The 24,241-nt window shown below is 41.9% G+C and overlaps 1 protein-coding gene across 1 annotated transcript; it reads right to left on the reverse strand.

Annotated features, from left to right (window-relative positions):
* Window positions 1-1,219: 1,219 nt before the first annotated feature.
* On the reverse strand, window positions 1,220-21,201 carry TTLL12 (tubulin tyrosine ligase like 12). Its single transcript, XM_003203006.4, has 14 exons — window positions 21,007-21,201; window positions 16,545-16,720; window positions 14,313-14,511; window positions 12,677-12,836; window positions 11,921-12,054; window positions 9,216-9,292; window positions 7,897-8,013; window positions 7,596-7,790; window positions 6,569-6,680; window positions 5,636-5,787; window positions 5,466-5,547; window positions 4,939-5,007; window positions 2,654-2,792; window positions 1,220-1,735 (listed from the first exon to the last, which is right to left on the reverse strand). Exons 1-14 carry the CDS (start codon window positions 21,124-21,126, stop codon window positions 1,584-1,586), a joined length of 1,884 nt encoding a protein of 627 aa, XP_003203054.1. The 5' UTR covers window positions 21,127-21,201; the 3' UTR covers window positions 1,220-1,583.
* Window positions 21,202-24,241: the final 3,040 nt, after the last annotated feature.

Consider the following 24,241-nt stretch of genomic DNA (forward strand, 5'->3'; position numbering starts at 1 on the left):
TTTCCAAGGCAGAAAGTGCCTTTTGTTTTCCTATGAGTCACAGGGCACCTGCTGAGCATCTCTCAGACCCAGTCTCACACACCTGTTGCAATATTCACTGCCACTCAAACTTTCACAGTTTATTCCTCTACTTGGCGTTTTAGCTGACTAAACAAAGCAGGCTTTTGAAGAAGAGCACCCCAAAATAGCCTAAACAATCTTTCCCTTCCTTATCATAAGGGACAGCACATGGCTTATTTGTAAAGCTTGAAGCAAGGTTGAGATCATTTTATACAACTTGATAACTTTGCTCTCAAGCAGATTCTGATAACTGCAGCTAGGTAAAAAAAAAACAACTACGTGCACTGCATATGCTTCATGGTAGAGAGAACAACTTTAATATTAAAGTTGTCCACACGTACAAAACAACATAATACAGCCTAAAATTGCTTAATTTCAGCCCGTTACTTGCTGAGCTGAGGGGAGATCAGGAACGATTAATTTGAAATTAACACCTCATTCCCAAACAGGTCTGTCTTACGCCCTTAACTTTACAGTCCAAAGACTGTTCAGGCTTCTAGCAGTTTCCCCAGACCCTTTCATTTTTTAGGCTTCTGCCTTTTGTTGCTGCTCTGGACATTACATCCCTCCCAATTTCTGCCTGACACCTCCTCAGAAATCAGTTTCCCTCTTTAAGGGCCAAGCTAAGGATGACAGCCAGCCATAACAAGGATCCTAACAGTACTGCATACAAATCAAGAAATGTGAAGAGCTGTCAGATATTCCAATCTCATATCCCCAGTAGTTTACTTCACATTTTCATGGGAGAAAAATGTAACATCATCCTTCTGTCCTTAGTCAAACTACTTGAAGTAAATTAGTTCCAGTCCTTGAGAATACTTCATCTTTCTTCAGTGGGTCAGAAATGAGATGCTAACGGTTCAAATTCCTTTCACTCCCACTTTATAGCATTTGTATGCACCAAGAACTCAGAATTAACACAGACCAATAACTTCATGCACACATTTCAGCAGATGCTGAACAGCTTTTGGAAAACTACCAGGAGCTTTTACTGATCTTTCCCTCATCTTCCTCATTCAAGCTTCATATACTTCATTTTCAATAAACTTGCCAAATGCAACTTTAATAACCTGTTTTACCTCTGCCTACTGACATAAACATTTTAGATCTTTGTACAACAGAAGAGTGGCTAAGAAAATGATATACAAACTCCAAGATGATTCAGTAAACTGTAATTTTAATGTTCACAAAGGGAACTACACCACGTTTCCCAGCAAGAAAGCAAGAGCTTAGTCTACCTAGGAGACAACTCAGGTGTTCCAGTTCTGTCCTATTTTGGGGATTCCCATATTCAGTAAACAAGACATTTGGTCAATACAAATCGGTGATTTACAGCACGAAGCAACACAAGGAAAATGCAGACAAAACAATTATCAGTACAGTATAAGGTATATGTGCATTCTTCTGATTTTTTTTCCTGGGTTACTAATACAGGAAAATAATTGCATCAGCAGCTCATAGAACTGAAATGTAAATATTGCTATTAAGCAGATCTGTGAAGGAAAGAATCAAGCCTCCTGTGGCTAGATGATGCACGTCACGTGGCAGTTGTCCGCTTCATCCAGAAATAAGGTGCTGAAGACATCATTAAAAAAGGTAGGGTGGTATTTGCAGGCTCTATCACAGTCAGGATTGAAGTTCACCTCCAGGATCTGAGGCTGCATGATTCTTTTTCCTGTCGAAAGGAACACAAGCACTGCCTTTTAATGCAAGCTATACGGTGACCCTGAAACATTTCCCATCATTAAGCTAGAAAAGGCTAGAAGTCATCTTTTCTGACCCAACCTGGCAGGGCTTTCTGTTTCACTCCTAATCACTCCTTTAGCAAAGCCAGGCAAAAGCAAGAAATTTTGCTGCATCCTGGGAACTGAGAATTCTTTTCTAGTCCCCTGGAAGTTCATTTCTGTGTGGTGCCTCTGCAGCTCTTCTCTATGTAAGAAGTAGGTGTACACAGGGCACACTTGCAAGCATTTTTGAGCTTTCTGGCGAGATAAGAAAAAGTTTGTCTTATTTGGCATTTTTTTCCTACCAGTCATCCACAAATAGATGGAAGAAAGGCTCCAAGTGGTTGTCAGCCATGCTGTGACATTTAAGCATCTCCGTATACACATTCTTGCAGACACAACTGAGTGACAGTCCCAAGGATATCAACAGCACTGAAATGGTAAACATGGTCCCTTGTCTGCTTAACTAAAATAACACTGCAAGTTGAAGACACTGGGCCAAGTCACAGGATGATGTCTCTTTAAGGCTTTAGTACATAGGAAGGGATTCTCCCACTGTAAACTGGAAAGAAAACTTGCCCCTGTACAGCTGCGTTTAAGCAAACTAAAACAAAGCCATAGCAGGAGTACAAGGGAGGCATGGACTCAGCCAAGCAGAGTTAGCAGCTCCCTCTACCATCACAGTTAACCAGTACAGCAGCTTCTAGCTCCACGGACCTCAACTTCAGATACCCTTTGATGTCAGTGGGAGGAACAGAGTGTACAGCTTACACTGCTTGAAAATCCGTAAGAATCTGAGCAAAGGAAATAAATCCCTGAAAAAGTTCACAAATAAGAATTCAACATGCAAAGAAATGAACTTCTCTCACCATCTCTGCTGGTGTCCCATTTAAGCATCAAGTCAATGGCATATATTGCTCTTGATGATGGATAATCACAGATGCCAAGAGGCGCGGGTTTAGCTGAAGCAACTTGGAACAACTCAGCAAATGCCTTAAAAATGTTTGCCTAGTAAGAGAAGAAAAATGTCTCAGAACAAGAAGCAAAGTTCCTACCACAGGAGCAAGTTAAAAAACCCACCTTTTAATCACTTAACGCATTCATATTTTGAAGAGTTTATATAAATTACACTAGCCAACAGAAAAATCTGCACAGTATTGGCTTCAAAATGTACACTGAGACAAAGACCAACACAGTGAAAGGGCCAAGCACTTAGCAGATATCTGTGGACTTCTCCTGGGAGCAAATAAGTACAAGAGAAATCCTAATGATGGCACACTTATTATTAGAATCAACTTTCTTCTCAAGCATCAGGTATAATACTACACTTCTACACAGAGGAGGAGAAAGACAAAACCCAGGGAAACTCTGTGCACACCTGCAGTGCAACAGTGAAGTTTTTTCCTTCCCTGCCTGTTAAACCTAACTTAGCTTTGTTCTACCAAGAAACGTTTTCTACCTACCTACACCGACATCTATAAATGGTGTTGGAAGTTTATATATGTTTGTGTCTGCCACACTGGTGTTTCCATAAGCAATTGATTTGTTTTTCCCAATGTGGAGCCAATAGGACATACAGGTATAATTTATATATACTGCTGTAAATCTGCAGCATCTGCAAATGCAGAGAGAGTAACACTCTGCACGTAGCACACATCACTACTTTGTGTAGCCTGTGCTTGGCTTCTTTTGGTCTGTTTATCAGTCTCTGCAGTCTCTTTCAGACTATTTCAATCCTAATGCTGCAAACCTGTCATGTTCTGAATGTCTTTACTTGGATGTGAGGTTCTAGCTAAAATGGATATGAATTAGTTTATGCAAATCAACCCACAGCTGGGTAATTTATTCACTTTTGAAAGCATACACATTAATCAGTACTCAGTCACAATTTCTTCTGCATCTTTTGACTTGTTATAAATATGGAAGAATGCAACACTTCAGTTACGTGTGTACTTCTGAATCATCTTTTCACATTCAGCTTTTTCTTTCAAGCACTACTTATGAGTAAGAATGACAATGTCCTTATCTGCCTTCTTGCATATTTTTCAGAAATACACTACTGGGAGCCTTTTCCTTGCATATAAAATATGCTTAAGTATGCCTTAGTGTTAGGGAATCATCAGTTTTCTTGTGCAAAGGCAGGCACAGGGCTAAGATCAGCTCGCTAATGCAGAGAAACTGGAGCAGCAGCTGAAAATCCGACATCGCAGCATCCAAGTCAAGATTTAATTCAACAAATGGGATAATGTGCTCATTTAAAAATCCCTCCTCCACCAACTCAGTATTTCTAAGAGAAGAGATCAGCTTAACTTTTTAAATAATTTGCCACAGTATGTAAATACAGCCTCTGCACTATCCAGCCTGGTAACGCAGCCCCTTGAGCACAGCACCCTTGAGGTAAGGCTTATTTCTGTCGGTCACTTTGGCACAGCTGGGCACATCCTCATCTTGCAAATGAGCTCCAGTGTCCTGCAAAGCGAGCTAACATGAAAGCTTTCAGGAAGATCTTTAGACCTACAGCTCTGCTTAATATAGCTAGGTCAAAACCTGATTTGGGAAGATCAGTTTTCTACTTGTTTTGGCAGCCTCTTGTGTTGTGAAGTCCTTCAGAACAAAGGAAGCCAGAGCCTGAATATTTCAGTGGTTCAACTCCCTAGATTCAGAGTTAATACCCTATTGAAACAGAATAGTACTGAAAGCTTTGAAAACAACTTTTCCAGAGTCATAACAGCAGCACCTGTTATGATTAACACTTGATACTGTGGACTTTTCTGCTGTTTCGCATGGAATACTGAATTTTCATAACCACAGGCTTTTATAAATGGCATCCTTTCTCAGGTAGAACTCTCAGGAAAAGTGATCCTGTTCCCAGGATCCTGACATTATTTAAGACTGGCTTTATTACCAAGTCCAAATGTAAGGAACTCTCAATGTAGCCATGAAATAAAATTCTCAAATGCTAAAAACAGTGTTTGAGGTTGAGTTAGTCCAAGTAAATAAATTATTATAATGTAAAGGTTAACATTTGCTGTCCTTTATGAAGCTGATGGACATGAAGTATGTTTCCTGAGGAAAAAAGCAACTTTTCAAAAAGACAGTTTATTGAGTTGGATTCATAGATGCTTATGAAATTAAAGACAAATTGCTGACTTACTTGTACTGTTGTCCACAGATGTTCAGGATATTGTTTTTCAAATTGAGGAACAAATTCTTCACAGTGTACCTAAAACAGTTTAGAAGCAACATACATTGCTTTGGGAATGACTGAGCAATCAGATGACATTGGAATACCAAACATTTTTTTCGGCATCCACAGAAATGCAGGCAGAGAAGTAGGAAGTCTGACAGTTCCTGAAGCCCTTCCATGTTCTAGTGTTTATATATAAAGGATTATACTGCAGTCTTTGAAAACGATTAGCTGCCATTTTAATAATTTTTCTTATTGATTTCAATTAACATGGGTTTTATTCAGGATGTAGGTTTGTAGTATCTATCACAAATTATTGGGGTCCAGACAGCAAAACGTCTAGGAAAAAAACTTGGTTAGGATACTTCCCACAGCAACTGCTTGCTAGGTATGAAACAGGGTATTGGGGAAACACAAGTGCCACAAAAGGCGGCGCTGGAAGATTCTTTAACAACAACACAAAGATAGGGGAATTTTTTGGACTGTTTGCTTACCTGCTTTAATGTTACACCAGGAGCATAATTCATGACAGTGAAATGCTTCTCGTAGTCATCCAAGTCATCAAGGGAAAACGCCCTAAGGAATAAAACAATTCCTTAGAACCAAACGTGATCCCTTAGAAGCTAAGTCCCATCAGTCAAACAAGGAGAACAAAGGTAATTACCGATTTGAAAAGCGTAGCCAAAATACATCATAGACGTACAGCTTGAGTGGTTTTACGGAGCGCAGCAACACAACGTAACGGATGTCAAATTTAACCATCCCCACATCTTCTCGGTGAAATAAGACCGGATTCTCAATATATTTGCACACTACCTAATACAAACAAACAAAAAACCATAGCAAATATTATCTGACTGAAATGCAAAGTGTCAGTAGATACTGAGGATTTAAGACATCCTTGTGTATGTTTTGGTTTTACTTAAGAAGCATGCATAAATAACCGATGATGTGTCAGTGGGCGTTTTATAAAAGTTTTTGAAGCCTGCCTGGGAAAGCTGGGCAGCCAGAATGTATACAAGCCTTTTTATTTACAATTTTAGTGGCATTAACCTCGTGAAATATAAGTCTGAAGCAATTTGTGCTCTTCTGTATTCCAGAAAAATACATGCAGTCCACATATCAGCAGAAATAAAGTGTGACAGTCTGACATTATGAATGCATACTACAGAAAAAAAAGAGCTCCATCACTCCTCTGTTGTTGGCAGTGTTTTGTGCTGCTGAGCTGTGGATCAACAATAATGATCAACAGGGGAAAGAAGCAAGAGTGTACAAAAATTCATGACCAATGCTAACTATACCTAAGGTGTGATCATCTTATCTGAGAATTAGCCTTAAAGCAGAAACGCACTGAACCATTAATTACTGTCAGGGCAAAATTTTTTTAAATAAGAAAACATCAGCCTCTTTGGGTCTTTCATCACTGCAACAAATGGTGCTGATTTGAATAATTCACTCAGAATTCACTGAAGCTGAATGCTGATGGGTCCACGTACAGATTTTTAAGAAAATAAGTTTCCTTTCTTCTAGCCACTTTCTGCAACAGAGTTTTTTCAGAAATCCATTTAAAATCTCACTCAAAGCCATGATCTCTAACCTTTGGGCTGCTTTCCCTATGCCTGATGATATTGTTAAGGTTGTTGGTGATGTGAGTGTCCAGGCTTCTGGCCAGGTTCCACGGTTTGCATATCCAGTGATTGTCTTCTCCTCTGTGAGAGATAGAAAGCCAAAGCCTATAAGCTTCATTCATCTGTCTGAACATTCACTTGAACTGATCTACGTACTCCTCTGTCTTAATCACTTTATAAAGCTGGGCACTACAGTGCAAGAACTAAGGACTTCTGACTGATAGCTTTAAGCAATGGTATAAAAGGGAGAAAAGGCAATGGTAGCTTTCACTTTTTTCCATTAGGGATTAGCATATTCTCACTGATGATTTCCTTCTGTGCATCTTACTTCTTTAAAAAAGAAGAACAACACATGAACAGTAACACCACAAACACACAGAGGTCACGGTACAGACATTGTTCTGCCAAGAGTCTGAGGCTGTGCTAGCAGGGAATCACCATAGTTTCTAAGGTGATTCTCTTAACACCTTCAAATAGTTCATAATACATTACACTGCGACTGCCTCCTTGGGGAAGAAATTAGACCACATTCAGCAATTCACACTGCAAGAAAACAGGAGTATACCATTCTCATCTCGCTTCCCAGTGCCCAGTCACCTAAAGGGGGCAATATTCCTCGAAACATCCTCAAGGAAAACAAGTAACATGCTGGTCTTCATTCAATGCATTTTTCTGAGTAAGGACAGGGTGACACTATGCCCTTCTTTCCTTGGTTAATAAAGAGCAATCTGAGAAACTGCTTGGGCTTCATGATAAACGGCTCAAACTGAGCTGAACTTAGCAGTGTTAACTTTAGATGATTTTATTTCTGTGAAACTTACTATCCCCTGCTTCCCTTTCCCTTATATACACATTGCATTTGTGCTCATCCTTGATAATTAAGAGGAATTTAAACATCAGACAAACCAGTTGCAAATCTCCGAATGCAAGACACTCATTTTTGAGTAAAGTGGGAATCAAAAGCACAAGATGTAAGGAAGGAGAAATAATAACCACCTTCTCTCACGCTGCTGAAAGTAACAGATGAACTGGGGCAGCTCTGTTTGGAGGTTAAAAGTACGTGGCAACCATCTTGGCCCATCTGGCCCCCCAGCTCGTCTAGATATGGATGCCAGGCAGTCTTTGACAGTCAGGAGGTTCTCACACGGGAACTGATTCAGCATTACTTCAGGTCTTTCCTCGCTCAGCTTCCTGCAAAACAAAGGAGTTGTTAAACTGAGGAGGGGAAAGGCCTTTTGGATCGCTTACAGAGGAAAAAAAAGAAAAGAATTTGTCTTATCAGGGAAAGATTTGCAACCTATAATCTTTGAAGTGTGAGAAGTTGTAGAGGATGTCAGCTTCTGCCTCCTTGTCTGTGAATACGAAACGGGGATGTGTCAGGCTGTTGAGGACTTGCTGGATGTCTGTGAACACCCTAGAAGAAAAAGCGATACGAAGAAAAACGTCAAACTGATTTCTGAAAATGATCAGCTGTTGCTTGAATAGAAAATAGTGTTTTGTTTTTTAAATGTTGGCTCCCTACAAATGTTACACTTTCAACCCGCAGAAAAAAAAAGAAATATTGTGGAACAGATTAAAAATGAAGGGCTTTGAAACAAAATATCTCAGACAGTTTTGCTCCAGCAACTTTAACAAAACTTGCAACTGAGAACAGTGACAGTCCCTGACGGGAGAGCACTAACATGAATTCACTATCATACATGAAAGAGCCCTAGAGGGAGAGATACCTTGTAAGTACCTTCATTGGCGGAAGAGCCCTAATCATCAACCTGTCAGTAACAAGGAACAAATCCATATGAAATCTGCACAGTTTCAGAGTTCAGCATGAAGACTCAAAGTCAGACTGATGTAAAAAAGCAGTTAGCACAGTAAGTGAAAATTTCAACCGATTAAGCAACTGCTATTTTTTCTTTTTTCTTGAGGTGTCACAAATACTCTTCCTCCTCTCCAGACCTGCTCTCATCAATTAACTCTTCTTTCCTCTTCTGCAACCAACCAATTAGAAGATACAATCCCAAGAGAGAATTCTCTGGAATAATGAACTTTTGAAACATCCCATTCATAGGGGGAAACACTCTTTTCAAAAATCCCCAACATCTGAAGCGTATCTGTTATGTTTTGTTTATTGCCACAAACATTCTGCATAGCTCTGTGTGTGATGTATTACTTTCATTGTACTATTTACCCTGGAGAGTAAGACTAGAAGAAACTAATTCACAGCACTGGCATTCTTATCAAAAGAAGTCCTAATTCTTTCCCCACTGCTAAAACTTAGTGAAGTTAATATCCTCATACAGCCCTTCCAGTATTTCTTTCTGCAAAATGTGGCTTCTTGAACACCTGCACAGCTCAAGGAAGTACAGCACCGAATCTGACAAAAGGCCCAGTACAAATTGCACTAAATTCATCTCAAGGACAGGACAAATATCCACTGTCTTGGATGAACTTTTAGTCTTTGCTGAGGGAAATGGGATTCAAAGCGGTGACCTGAAGGCGAAACAGCCTTATAATGCTGTAACAAAGTCTTGAAGCATTCGATATTCTCACGTAACTCCAGCACACTGCAAGCATCATACTTAATCTTGGTAAGAAAGCATTTTGTTTGCAGATACATACTTGAAAACTTTGTCTTTATCATAAACTGATGGGTTGATCGCTACAGGGAGTTTCTCCTTGTTTTCTGCTAAAATAGCCTAAAAAACAAACAAAAATAAAGAAATTAATAATAGTCACAGTAAACAGGCAGCCTTGAGTCAGACTTCACAATGATCAGCAAATAAGAACAGCAGCACGGATCAAACTACCTTTTAAAGTGCACAGTCATGTTTATAGGATAAGTGACTGTAAAAGAATTTTAAAAGAAAAAATGATAAGTAAAATACTCAATGACTACATGTTCATCCAAGTTTTTTTATTATCATTATCTATTGAAGTTTTATTGAATTATCAAACCTTACAGACAGTTTAATGCAATTCCTTTTCTTCGCATAAGTGTTTAAATAGAGGTGTACAGGTGTGTTTGTAGCCACAGCAAAAATGACAGTCTGTGTGTCTGACCACTGCACTGCCTGGTTCAAATGAACTGCAGTCACATTTTGAGAAACTTATGTTGTGTCATACGCTGCCGAACAAGAAATAGAAATAATTCCTGACTGGATGACTACAATTCTCAGAATGGTGCCAGAAGATTTGTTCACATCTATTCTCAAATTCAGGGACTTGCTGCAGAACTGCAACTACTCAAGTTTCCCAAGAGATCACTTCTTTAAAGTCAGACATTTGGTCAGAAGTGCCTTTATTAGGGACTGTCTCCTCTGAGTCTGCTTTCTGCAATCAGTGCCCAAATCACTACCCACAGTACCATTTAAGTCACAGACTTTGTGGTCTGTGCTAAAGAATACAGTGAGGTAGCAGAACAAAAACCAGGTGAGATTTAATCTGCAGCATTACTGTAATAACTGCTTTTCTAAGCAGGAAGGAAATCTATAAGATTTCTTGAAACTAGATGATCTTTAAAAGGGCCCTTCCAACCCAAACTATTCCATGAGTCTTTGCTTCTATTAAAAAGAAAATTAGAACCTTAAAAGTAGCACTGTTAGCTACTGCAAAACCAATAACTCAGCCACGTGAGCAACAAATTATTTGTACGTAGTAGTAAAGCACTCCCTGCTGCAAAAGCTGTAGAGACAGCAAACATTTACACTACCTTGCAAAACTGCTGGCTCACAGACTTACAGTGTGAACAAATCTGACACAGTCAGATTTTTTTTGTGCACGCAGCTCTGTGTATGCTAAGCTATGGTAACCAGAAGTGTCAGCAACATGCATCTCTTTATAGATATTTCCCTTCTTGAGTTTAAGGCCATGCTACATATGAAGTTTTTCTTTGATCTGTCACCAGTCTAAATCTTCAATCATCTACAGATAAATATTCCAGAGGAAAAAAAAAGCTGTTTTCAAGACAAGGTAGGAAAGGAGTATACTATTTGCTCATTTGCCACACACAATTCCTCAACTTGAACTAAGCAACAGATTGCCTTATCTGAGATCCAGGCACATTTGCCAAGAGAACTGTAAGGCCAGAACTATATTAGCATCGTTTCTCATCTATAAATAGGAAGTATGCCTACCTCTCTTCAACAATGCAAAATCCCAACCAATATGACACTGGTTCCAGAACAGCCTATTTCGGTCATAATGCATTTATTCAACAAAATCAGCTTAATTTTTGCCTAGTAAATAATGAGCTGAATTTCGAGTTTTCTGACCATCCTCCATCAAAAGCAGCAGACTGTCGGTATAGAGCATGGGGGTCCAACTTTTTGGCTTGCCTGAGCCACACTGAATGAACAGGAATTGTCCTGAACCACATATAAGATAAATACTATAGTTAATGTATAGAAGTAACAAAATTTCTCCTATTTTTTATTCAAGCAAAAATGTGAGGGAAGTGAATAATCGTAGGTAAAACGTGCGTCCTTCATGATGCTCAGAGAGCTGGAGCACCTCTCCTACAAAGTCTGAGAAGGCTCTGGGGAGACATCACTGCAGCCTTCCAAGTACTTGAAGAGAGTTTATAAACAGGAGACAGGCTGACTTTTTACATGGTCTGGTATTGATAGATTAAAGGAGAACAGTTTTAAACTGAAAGAGGGGAGATTTAGGTTGGATTATTAGGAGGAAGTTCTTTACTCAGAGAGTAGTGAGGCACTGGCACAGGGCAGTTTGGATGGGGCCCTGAATCTGCTGGGTGGCAACACTGCCCAAGGCAGGGGGTTGGAACTAAATGGGCTTTAAGGTCCCTTCCAACCCAAACTACTCTGTGACTCTAAGATTTATAACAGTGGTATCAAATTAAGGACATTGTCTCCACTACAATATTTAGCAATTCTAAACCACATGATAAGTAGTCAGACTGAAAAGAATAATTATCCCAGTGTACTAAGATGAATCCTTCTGTAATTCAAGACAGACCAGAAGTATTACGGCAATAGATCCAGTGGGTAAGCACGTTAGACAATGTCTCAAACACTGAACTGGAAGATAGGTGCCTTATATGAAAGACTTTGCACTATATTTACATGAAGAAATATTAGGCAATATTGCAATAACATATTATAGACAATTTCTGTTGCTTAGTTCTGTAAATTGTATCACATGCAAGATATTTCTCATTTCATTATGCTTTTTTTTTTTTTTTAAGTTAGTACCCATGCTCTGAATCAATCTTTAATCCTGACAAAAAGCAGAACCAGAACTCTTGATTAGCTGCTTAGACACCGACTCTGAAAGGATAAAATATGACATCTGTTACACCCTACCTGGTAATGCTCATCCGATGGCTCTGGGGTAAAGCAGTTGACATCCAATACCTCACTGGGTAGCCATGGTAACAAAACACACTTCCTGATCAAGCGATCAGTTTCCCCGTAAGCATAATCACGGGTCACTTCATCTGCAGTAAAACAAGGAGAGCCTTTCAGGAAGCCTTTAATTCTACACTCTGAAATCCCCCTCATGCCTCATCATACAAACGAAGGTTGGACAGTTAATAATGCTACAACTGTCAGAATCAAAATGCAAGATTAGATATAATTAAAGAACTACATTAAAAAGGGTATTACTTGCAATGCAAAAATTAGGCCCAAACCAGCTGACTTATGACACTTTAATCACGCAGCTGAACACTACTACCCCTCTACATGATGGGAGCAGAACGAGGCATCCAGCCAAGGATACAAGTGCAAAGTCAACCCAAATCTCGTATTCCCAACCTCAAGCACTTGACTGTCTCAGTCACAAACAGCTACAAACACACAGACTTCTTAAGCAGGATTTCTTAAACTCTCAGATGCCTGAATCAGTAGTTCCACTACGACAGTGACACAAGATTTTAAGTTCTCCGTCAATGTTTTCAGCCTCTACCTCACAAATTATGGTGCTAAAAATATCAAAGAGAACTTTGAATTATGATAGCATTAAAGATACGCAGTCATTTTAGTTATGAAATACCTGTTGTGCTGTGTAGTGCTCAATGCACAGCAGCAGTAACAAACAAACACGGAGACTCAACTTACCACCAGTTTCCAGGTCTCTCAGGGGCCAGAGAACAGTGTAAGCAATTTGTTGAGGCATGTAAAACAGGGGTGCTGTTGCAAAGCTAGGCTGATCTGAATGCTGAATGCGTGATCCAAACTCATCCATAATATACCAGACAGGAACTTTCTCCTCCGCAGTCTGCACAATTAGAGAGTGAGAAATACTGCATGTATCACTTTCTAGAAAAGAACTACAAGACAGAAGGTTCTGGCAGTACCCCCTGCAATGTTCTCCATGTATCCAAGACACTGTGAAAATTGGCAAGCCTGTTCTTGTAACTGCAGAGTCCCATCCTTCCTCTTATTATAGAGCTACTGCTTACCAAATCCACTTCCCCTGAAGCCATCTCAGGGAGTAAACACAACAGAAGGCTGTTTCCTCACACTTCTATAGATGCAGAAAGGGAGACACAGGAGAACTCGACTTACGCCATTCAAAGCAGTTCAGTGTCAGAATGGGAAATTGAAGCCAAGTTCAACTATAGGTTGAATTAATTGTCTTCCAGAAAAGCATTTTTCAAGTGGGAGCACAATTTCACATGATTCATGAGTCACTCATGAGAGAAAGACGGGAAACCAAAACATAACAAAGAAAGATGGAGACATATTGCTCAAGCCTGCCTTTTATTTAAAGGCAAAATAAATAAATCACAATGAGTCCCTTTCTAAGGGACTTTTTCAGGCCTGGCACTACTGTGAGCTAAGCTGATAAACACATTGGTGAGGTGCCATCCCCAGGGAGTTACCTCCACCCTTTGAGCTAAGGATGCAGGTTGGTCATGACTGCACCACTCAGAGCGAGCTGCTGGTAAAACAGACAGGCCTCTTCCATTCTGCAAAGAGCTTGGCCCCGAGAAATAATTTTCATCTTCAAAACAAAATACCATAGCATAGAAGCTACACCTACAATAGCATTTTTAATGTGCTGTATTCCCTCAGAATTAGCATGTATGCATTTGAGTGCATCTGAAGGCTAGGACCATGCTGAACGACCAAACTTGGTGTGGTCTTATTCACATTACCTAAAACTAGGATCTGGAATAAGCTACATCTGGAAGAACACCATCTTGAAACTAGCTGGTTCTCACCTGAGGTTGAGCTAACATTTATACTGTATTGGCAATCAGATGCCGAACTGAAACCAGGAAGCTAAGTTATCTGACAGCATAAGTTTATCCCAGGAGGTGAAACACCCCTACAGATGAGGAAAGCTGTGAGCATAGCTGCTGAGAGACACATTTATGTGAGGCACTTGATTCATGAGGGAGACTTTCCTTCACTATAAGTAAATATGAACAGAAAAAAAACAAATTTGACACACAAGCAGATCTTCCCTTTCTACTGCCCTTCCTTTGCAGAAGGCTCTTCTCCTCTGCGTGCAAAAAGAAGAAAAAAACAACCCTCAGAGTTCTTACCTGAAATGAGGAAGCAAGCCACCACGCATTCTAGCCTTAGATGGCATCTGCTCTCCTTCCAAATAGAAGTTTATTGTTCATTGCCCACAAAGGAACATTTTTGTGTCGAAAAAGTATATTTGTTCTACCATAGACTGGAATGACTTCACTCCGGGCTGCCCAGAAGTTTTTAGCAGCCCAGTCAAACTTCAGAGACTCACCCCTTGAGAAAGCTGGTAGGTCTGATTGTACTTCCACATTTCCTGCAACACTTGCTCAACACTGCCCTCATCTGGGATTTCTCCGTGAAAATCGATGCCCATGAGATTTGCCATTCTGTGAAGTAAGCCAGGCACGTGAAGCAGCTGCTGGCGGGCGTGTTCAATGCGGTATGTCCAGGCATGGTCGATGAGGAAAATGCTTCAAGAGAATTTTGGTAGCATTACAAAGGAATGCATATAGGTATTTCCAGACAAGGGCCAAATACTTCTCTGAGTAAGAGCTACGTGTTCTTGCAGAAAGTTTGGTGACTAAATACTCTTTGAGTGGCAAAGTAATTCCCTGAGAACACATGTACCATTACAAGCTAGGAACAATTTCCCAGCAGTAAGACAGCACTCTTTTTGTTCTAGAAAGTTGTTGTGTAATAGTCAGACATTCTATGATAATGAGGCACAAACAGAACAGCGCACTCAGTTTGTTACTTTCTTCCTTCCTCCACCACATCAACCTGATATTCATAGAATAGTTTGGGTTGGAAGGGACCTTCAAGTCTGCCCAGTTCCAGCCCCCAATGTGGGCAGGACTACCACACACCAGATAAGGCCGCCTGGGGCCCCATCCAACCTGGCCTTGAGAAAGGAAAACTATGTACTGCTTTGGAAAAGCATTCTGAGATCCTGCTAGCCATGAGGTCTAGCAATATCTACAATCATCTGTAGAACTAGGTGGAAAGGCATGATCACTAGAAGTCTTATACAGTCTGCAAGTTCAAAAATTTTAAAGTTTTTGATTGTTTTCTCTTTATTTGGCTGTTTTTCTTTTCTTCCCTAGAAATAGAATGCACTGTTTAAAAGAAGTACCAATCTAAAACAAAATGATAGCCAACTGGAGTATCTCTCCTTGAGAAGTTTAACCTTTGTGCTGGCTGCATGATTTTCACAGCAAAAGCCTACTTACTTAAACAGAAGGATTCTTCACACTGTGGCCATGTCCATTTACTGAATCACATCAAAGAACATCAAAGTAAATTCTACTTATTAATTTCCCTTTCTCAGTTTTCAGTAAGTTAAAAACATTTCAGCTGTCATGTATGCCAAGTATCCCTGAACAATTCTTGCGTATCATATTCCACACACAGCATAAACTTACCTTAATTTTAAACAAAGATTCTAGAGAATGCTAGGGTGGAAATTAGTTCAAAAGTCAGTCAGCAAACAAGCATGTTGGTAGTCTGCTTCTACAACCACTCATCTCAACGCTGCAAGTCAGTCCAAGACTTTCTAAGAGTTGCTTTGAATTTTACAATTTGTGTTCTCAGATTTAGAAAGGCAATGACTTAGGTTAAAGCAAGCACGTAAAGGTAGATACCCACGCTCTATGTTGCTTTTACTCATCAAGACAAAGTTTATGTAAATACACAAAGGCTAAGATCTAAAAAAACATGAAAGGTCTGGCAAAATAAGACCTATACAACTGATCAGAACGACATTTAGAGTTCCACTGGAGTTCAGACTTCACCTCACGGATAAATATTTATGTTTGATATTAAATTGATAACGTTACAATGCATACCTTTTTATTTGTATTAATTTTTACGCAACCTTTTCCAATTTAGCACATCATGCTAATTTCATATTCATGACAGATAAGCTGATTCCAAAGAAAGCCAACAAAACTTGAGACGTATTTGACTACATACACGTGTCTAGCATGCAATTGTATGATGACACTCTTGAATTACATCACAGCCAACTGAAGGAAATTCAGCAGTCTGTGTATCATCTCTTACAGCAGCTCAGTATCCCCTGAGCCTGAGGTTTGTAGACAATTATTACTTTGGTATTTTTTCAATGGCAAACACATTGAATCTGCAAATCTGCGTATTTTATTTCTACAGATTTCATTTTAAAGTTACCTCTTCTCTATTCTCTCTGTTTCATAGAACTGATTTATAAGCATCTTCCTCCATGATTTAAGGAGAAGCAACGTAAAATGCCTGCACTCCTAAGGCTCTTTACAAGATATGCTTCATGGCACGGAGATTATTTATCTTTCCTGAAACAAGCAGCTGTGTCTTATGGTAAGAAAGATAGACAAAAAACAACATATAAAACAAAAACAAAGGAGCATTTTTGAATAAGACCCAACAAGTTTTATTATAAACTGCCCTCACCACTGTAGGGTTTAAGACCACTCAAGGACACAGGACCAGTTCAGAAATCACTGCTCACCTATCAGGATTTGAGGCTTGAATCCCATTCTCATTTGTTACTATAACTTTGAAACAAGGTTCATTTCCAGGATTTGGTTTCTTTTTCAATTCATCTTCCATTGCTTCATCACCTTCCTCTTCCTCATCTACCTCTTCTACTTGCATTATCCCAAAGTAGTCACCAGCATCGAACACCTGAGGTTGAAAGTGCACAGAATACAAGCAGTTAGTTGAGGCAGTACTCATGTACGCACAATGCAACACTGAGAAGGCACAGACAACTTTGGCCTGCATTCTGACAACAGTGGTGCCTAGCATTCATTCTTTCACATCCTAATAGAGCTGTCTGGGAAGTTTCTCTGCTTAACATCAGCAGGAAGCTGTGTTGGTTTCTTCGGCATCAACAGATTTGTTGACGATCATCCATTAATTCAACTAATCACGGAAGCTGAAAACAATATTTTTGTTTAACTCCAAAATCACCAATCAAGTGGATCACTTCAAATTACAATCTGATATCATGGCATGCAGTGCTCAACAAACCAAGGTGTTATCCGAGTTCCAGAACCACGATGAAGTACATTAAGACCCCCAGTCAAGTTCTGAGTCAGTTAAGAGATGCGAGATTGTTTTCCTCCTCCTTCCTTACACAATGAGTTTGCTCACCTGCAGATGAGATTGCAGCCTCCTCACACTGCTACAAGCTGAAGTCTATACTTACCTCAGCTGGTCCACTGAACAGGGTTTACTTGCATTCTTTGCCACTCTAGATGCAACAGTTTGATCTAACTGAATTAAGGCCACCACACGTTTCCCTTCTGCCACAAATCTTGCTTAATGGTGACTTGTATACCTGCTGCAGAAAACCAATGCTACTTCCGTGATTTCAAATTAAACATGTAATTTCAAGAAGAAAAAAGTACAGAGTCTCAGAAGACATTTCAAACCCTTTTGCAGGGAGTTGTTTTGCTAAGTCAGTCACGTTACATAGTCAACCAGACAGGAGCTGACAAATGATTAGCCCTCTCACACATCATTTTTAAAGAGGAGTAAGACTTCCTAACAATACAATTCTCCATCTAACCTTGTTAGTAAGCAGAAGGGAGCATAACAGACCTGGAAGCGTAACCTCTAACCTCCAGAGGCACTCCTTCATCGTGTCAAGCCTGGGTGCACCTAGCCCACTGCATCACTATCACAAGTCATTATCTCTAGACATTGACAACTTATTGGCTAGAAAATCCCAGAGGTAGAGACAAGCTTTTATTTGTTCCTTCAGGACAATAATCTCCACTAAGCCCCAGCTGGAAGGCAAGAAAATCAACTTTACATTTGCAAAGCATGGCCACCTAGACAAAGCAGAGTTGCCCAGGGGGAACTAGCAGCAAGAAGGGAGGGCAGCAGGGAAACAGCACCTGCTGCAGATTTTAACCTTCAGCACTGTACCATAGACCAGAGCAGACAATACCTGCAGGTGCCTCCTGAGGATTGGTGATGGTGTTTTGCTTTGGGCTAGGGGGTGCAGAGCCATGCTGAGAATGCACTGGCTCACTTCATATATATGTTTTCCTTAGGGTAAATAAAATCACTCTGCAAACAACTTCACTGAAGATTAAAAATACAGAAATAAGTAACTGACTTAACATCACCCGTAGTTCAGCAGGCATCTCAACAGCTACCGATTCCGTCTGATCTCTACTTTTCCAGTTTTGCTGGAAGAGGATAATGTTACTCAACAGCAGTATTGCCACCTCCTGCTGTTACAATAGGGGGCCATCAACATTTCCTTTAAGACCCTCCTTGCCTGCCTGTACAGTTCACAGCCATTTTAAGCCGATTTCACCGAGGCAAGTTCCAGCCACAGGAAAAGCCCTTACTTGGGTGGCTGCCAGCAGCACTCTGCTCATTTCTGTCAGGTGGCTCCCAGCTGAAGCAGCATCCTGAGCTGGCTGCTGCACAAGCACTAAGCCCAGCCCTAGCAGGCAGCAAGAAGCGTGAGCTTTCCCCAGCATCATCATAAAGGCAGCAGTGAAGTGACCAGAAGCCATTAGGAAGTTAAAACCGCAAGCACGATGCACCAGAGCACACTTGATACGTGCTGCCCTATGCCTAATGTGTGGTGAGGTCCTGGCATTGCGAGGCTGGCCAGCTGCAGAGAAGCAGCTGTAAGCAAGCCAGATTTGGGCAAATCCTCTGTTCCTTCACATTCAGGTACAATTCCAACCTAACAAACCCAGAACCAGGCAGTGCGAAACAAAGTGGGCACATTCCATGGCACAGACTGGCAAGCACAGGCACCTTCAGCAAATTCCTTGCAGGCATGCTGCAAACTGTTGCAAAGGCCACAGGCAGCCTGTGAGCAGCAGCATGCCCTCCCCTGCTCTGCAAAATAAAGCCTGGTAACACTAATCATGCTGCACACCTACTGATAGTTAAGTAGAAGACACCACTTAAAGATCTGCATTTGTCCAAGTTTGAACAATGATTTCTCAGGGCCACAAAAATACTCACTGCAATACATAGGAGCCTGCCAGTTTTGCTAAATGCAAAATAAGGAAATAAGTAAAAGCAGGTTTCTTGCCCTAGCAGATACATCACATTTGGGATGAGCAATCCAGTGTAATTTGTGATTACACAAAGCTCTCAGGAGCAAAACAGCTCTAGCAGCTCTCAAGGTATGTGAAACCCCTCCACTTCTCTTTCAGGCTCTAGTATACAGCAGGTAAGGTGCTGTACATTGAAGCAAATTCATGCTGGAAAACAGCTGCCTGGGCTGGGTTCTGGATGTACTGATGTAAGAGGAGATTTTATCTATGTAATGCATACAAGTTTTCCAAGTTCTACGCTAGAAAATCTTGTAAACAGGTTAAGACAGATGAAAAATTCCTTCCACCTTCACACAGGAAACAAGAGAACTCGTGCTGTGGTCCATGTTTCACAGATTTCTTTTCCCCAGTTACTCTTCAATTAAAAGCCTCTAAAGCATTTTCATCCTTTCCCTTCACCTCCTCTGCTGCCTTCATGCGGAAGCTTTGAGCAAGGTACTGTAGGCCTGCTTACTTAAAGAGTTCATCTCAGGCCACCGCACTCCTCATTGTAATTTTCCCTACACATCCCAGTCTTCTCCATATCCTTTCGCCCTTCTGGATAAAAATCCAGAAGCTGCAATGGCAGAGACATGCACCATTAACAGCCTGTTTATCTTCTTAAGCACACTGAAATCATTACACTTCTCTCTCCACGCACCCTGGACAAACGAGCACACTCAGCCACTGCAGCAAGCATAATGAAACATTGTGCACTATGCCACACTAGGGTATGTGCCTTCTCCATGTCAGTCCCTGTGGAAGTATCATGGCTATGGTTTTCCTCATTCTATTCTCTTCCCTCTCAACTTCAACCAAGAAGTTCGTGGCTTATCAATACTTATAAACATCAAATGGGAGACCAGTGGATGGGGCCAGGCTCTTTTCAAAGGTGCCCAGCCAACAGTACAAGGGGCAACGGGCAGAAACAGATCTAAATAGTTCCATCTGAACGTGAGGAAAAGCTTCTTTACAGTGATGGTGATGGAACACTGGAACAGGCTGCCCAGAGAGGCTGTGGAGTCTCCTTCTCTGAAGATACTCAGAACCCAGATGGACACTGTCCTGTGTAATCTACTGTAGGAAACCTCTGTTAGCAGGGCGTGGACTTGGACTAGATGTACTCCAGAGGTCCCATCCAACCCCTACGATTCTGTGACAGAGCATTTGCTTGAGTTAACGTAGATGTATTTTCTCTGCAATACACAGCTATTCCTCTCACTTGCAGTACCAGACATGCAGCTGTTAGAAACAACCAAGAAAGCATTTAAACCCTCCTGAGTGTGCTGCAAGCACTCTGATGGTATCACGTCTTCTTAAACTTCCATCCATTCCAACGGTGAAGTTGGGATGAGGAAAAAAAAGGAGGCACCCAAGCATCAGAGATGAGTTTATCTGTACAACTGTGTAACTACAGCCACTTCCTCACCCACCACCCTGCAGCTTCTCACCCTATCTCCTAACTCACAACCCTTGCTCGCTCCCTCCTCTCCCCACACCCTCAGGCTTCATCCAGCTCACTCCTCCCCAGGACAGCGAGCTCACCTCGCCCTCACTGCCTCCCGCAGGCTGACTCCTCCAGACTCCCCGGAGCGCTCTCACTTTTCCACACAGCCGGTTTCGGGTCCTGCCTTTCCCGCCTCAGCTCCTGGTTCCTCTACTCCAGCAAATCCACGGTACCTTTCCTCACCGCTGAGGCTGGCGACACACGCACCACATCCTAAACAATTCTAAACGTGCCTACCGACAAAAGCGGTCCCGCTCACGACCTGTTTTCTCTTTCCTTTCTCATCGAACGGCGGTCAGCCGCTGAAAACACGAGGCAAAAGGGATTTCTCGTACCGTCCCTGCTTAACCCCGGCCAGAGCGCTCTCCCCAGCCCCATCCCGCACTCACCTCTCCGCGCAGCTTACGGCACAGGCTCTCCCAGTAGCGTGCCGGGACGCAGGAGGCGCGGAGCGCAGCCCCGTGCAGGGCCACGAAACCCGCCAGCTCTTCATCGCCGTCCGCCGACATGGCCGAGCCTGGCGCAACCCGCTGCCGTACCCCTCCCGCCCCGCCGCGAAGCGGAGCATGCCGGGTGGGGCCTGCCCCGGGGAGGGAGAGGGAGCGGGAACTGCGCGCGCGTGGCAGGCGGGGCCTCCCGACGCTGAGAGGCGCGGCTGTGGGCTGGTGCAGCGGTGCGTGGTGTTGCTGAACGCGTTCGCTGTTCAATGAAACTTGCTGGTCAAGAAAGCGTCTAATTCACGGAGCTCCTTAAGTGGAGAAGGAACATCAGTGTCACATTGAAGAAACTGTTCGCTGCTCGTCTTGTGTTGCTGGACTGATGTGTGATACAGAGTAGCTAGCACAGCAGTCCTTTCTCGACGTAATCAGTTATCATGGGGCAGATCTCTGTCAAAGAACTGTGATACCGTGGTCAGACACTGAGGGTATAAAGAGATGAGAAGCAGTGCGTGCATGCTGTAACCATATGCTGCCGCTCTAGCATGATCCCCAGGCTGAGTATCTGAATAGAAGACGCGGGTCCACCCCACCACGTGCTGTGCTCCCACGTGTTCGCAGCATGTCACTAAGCAGACCTGCCTAACTGAGCAACAGTATGTCAAAAACCAGCTGCCTTAACAGGGTTCCTGCTACGCGTCTCTATGATTGTAGATATTTCTGCTAACACTGTAGTTTGGAGAAAGGATGTCTGTGGTGGAGATCTCACCCGGCATTGTAAAAAGCGGGGACTGGACTGCTCACAGCTCTCACGGGAATCTTGATTGCTACAAAAGCTCCCAGAGCCAGCCACCCTTCTCTCAGCTATTGCTGTGCCATAGGCTCACTACAGGATGTGTATTACGGATACACACACCCTCATGCACTGCCTGTAGTGTGTATACCAAGTCACAAGACTTGTTTATTCCTTAAGCAGGTCCAGTAAGAAAAATAGGATATCTTTTCATTTCCTTGTTCAGTAGAGCTGCACTGAGCATGCCCTGTCTGGGGGGAATGTGATCCTGCGGATTTATGTAACCTTGTTTTTGCCAAGTGCAGGCAGGTGCTTTCTCACTGCCTGTTTGCACCTCCACCTCACTTTCGGCAGGACTTCTGGCCACCGGCCAGCTGTCTGTGGTTCCAGGCTGTTTGGGTGACTGTGCAGGTCAGGCAGGTCAAAACTGTTGCTGGTGAACTCCGGGTAATAATAAAACGCAGTCAGAATCACTGGGATTAAGAGCAGTGAGACTCTGAGATGTGGAAGAAACAGTAAGTTGTATTTATCCCCTTACTTCATCTAATGAGGTTTTATTTGCCTGCAGCTCAGCCTGTTCTGCTGTTTTTCCACCAGGAGTCTATCTCCAGCAGGGATCAGAATCCAGCACTTGCCCATTTCACATCACCACCTCAGCTGTGGGGCTACACAACAAGGCTTTCAGGAGCAAGTATTCCTACCCCACATCACTGATCGCTTGTGATGCCAAAGCAGTAGCCCTGCTGTCACTTCTCATTACAAAAGCAGGTACTCGTTGATAATATCTGTAAAGTAAAAGTTACCTCAGAATATTATTCTGATTGTTTTCTTAGGAATAGTGACTAATTTGCTGCACCCGAACAATGCAGCCCTTATGAGGCGAAGTGCTTGTTGAGTTTGACAGGATGTTTTGCATAAGTGTTTACAAACAATCAGGAAGATTAAAAAAAAACAAAATTGACCTTTCTAATTTTACTCATGTCTGAAGTAATAGGATCCAACCTTCCAGCATTATCTGCAGGGTTCCAACCCAAACAGCTACAGTGCCACTTTGTCACAGCAGCCCACATGACTTGCCCACTACAACCTCATTTAAATTCTGCCCTGAAGCAGCCAAATGGCTACTAAATAAATGCCAATCTGCATATTTTGTCTAGTGTGGTATGTATTTAATAGTTATTATTATTTTTTTAACACAGCAACATTTGTAGCAAAACTAGTCTGTAGCTACTTAGAGGGACAAGCATCCCTCTAAGCTCACCTAGCAATATGATAGAAAGAAATTTGTTGGGGTGTTAGGCAGCAACAGCAGCAGGAGAAAGCATACTGCAACCCACAATGGCTTCATGTGCTGTAGGAGCTCAGATATGGCTCCGTGAAACAGAGGAAGAAAGAAAACTTGCTTTGACAGGGAAATATCTCTGGAAAGTCCTCCAGGATCGCACAGGACAGACCCCTTCTGAGTCAGCCATGATTGGTGGCTGGACAAAGATGAAAGTAAGTCTATAAGTGTGCCTTCATTTACCTCTTGGGTTGCTCCAGAGTGCCATTCATCAGGCCAGCTGTCAAAATTATGCTTTACGAACTTGGTGGGAAGTCATAGCAAGATCTGAGATCTGCGATTCTTACCAGGCAATGCTTATTTCAGAATCTTGTACTCAAATGCACATTGTCACGACTGCGGAACTGGCTTTTGCCTTTGTACGCAGGTACTTCGTTACCAATAATTAATTTGACTTGTGATGACCTTGAGGAACTTCTGGGTTCAAGTCTTCTGTCTTTGATAGGAGCTGACTTTTCATATTAGTCCATCAAAGATCTGGAGCAGATGAAGACATCTCAGCACCATCTCACGTGTTCTGTCATGAGGCATCGTCTTTAGTCTGACAGAAGTGATGCTCTGTCTTCTTGGAATGTAATTAGAATGATTGCTATTATTACCTAAATTGACTGCTATTAACTGAAAAAAGCAGTAAATGATTTGTGCAGCCAGTCAGAATGTAACTGTCTCTTTATGCCTTTTAAAGCTGTCACACTGACACCAATAGTCATCAGTCATACTATTTATGTCACATACAATGTATGTATTATCATATGATAAATGCTTTCTGTTAACAAGATAAGCTACTTAAATGAGAGTATCAGTAGAATACCACACACCATGGTGATGTGTCAGGTCTCCTGACTGTCCCACACAGGTGTCTGCTGCACCACTAACAATGTTCTACAGATGGCATTGATCTGTTAACAGGTGCTGCTGAGTGACAAACCTCGCCTTTTGTCAACTGACTTACGAACATTCATGATTTTTGTCTGGTCCAGCATGTTTCAGTGACAACTTGCATTTGTTGGACTGCAAGAGATGATCTAAATCATATTTAACAGAGCTAGTGA

The sequence above is a fragment of the Meleagris gallopavo genome, chromosome 1 (assembly GCF_000146605.3).
Source record: "Meleagris gallopavo isolate NT-WF06-2002-E0010 breed Aviagen turkey brand Nicholas breeding stock chromosome 1, Turkey_5.1, whole genome shotgun sequence".
In the NCBI taxonomy this organism is placed as follows: domain Eukaryota; kingdom Metazoa; phylum Chordata; class Aves; order Galliformes; family Phasianidae; genus Meleagris; species Meleagris gallopavo.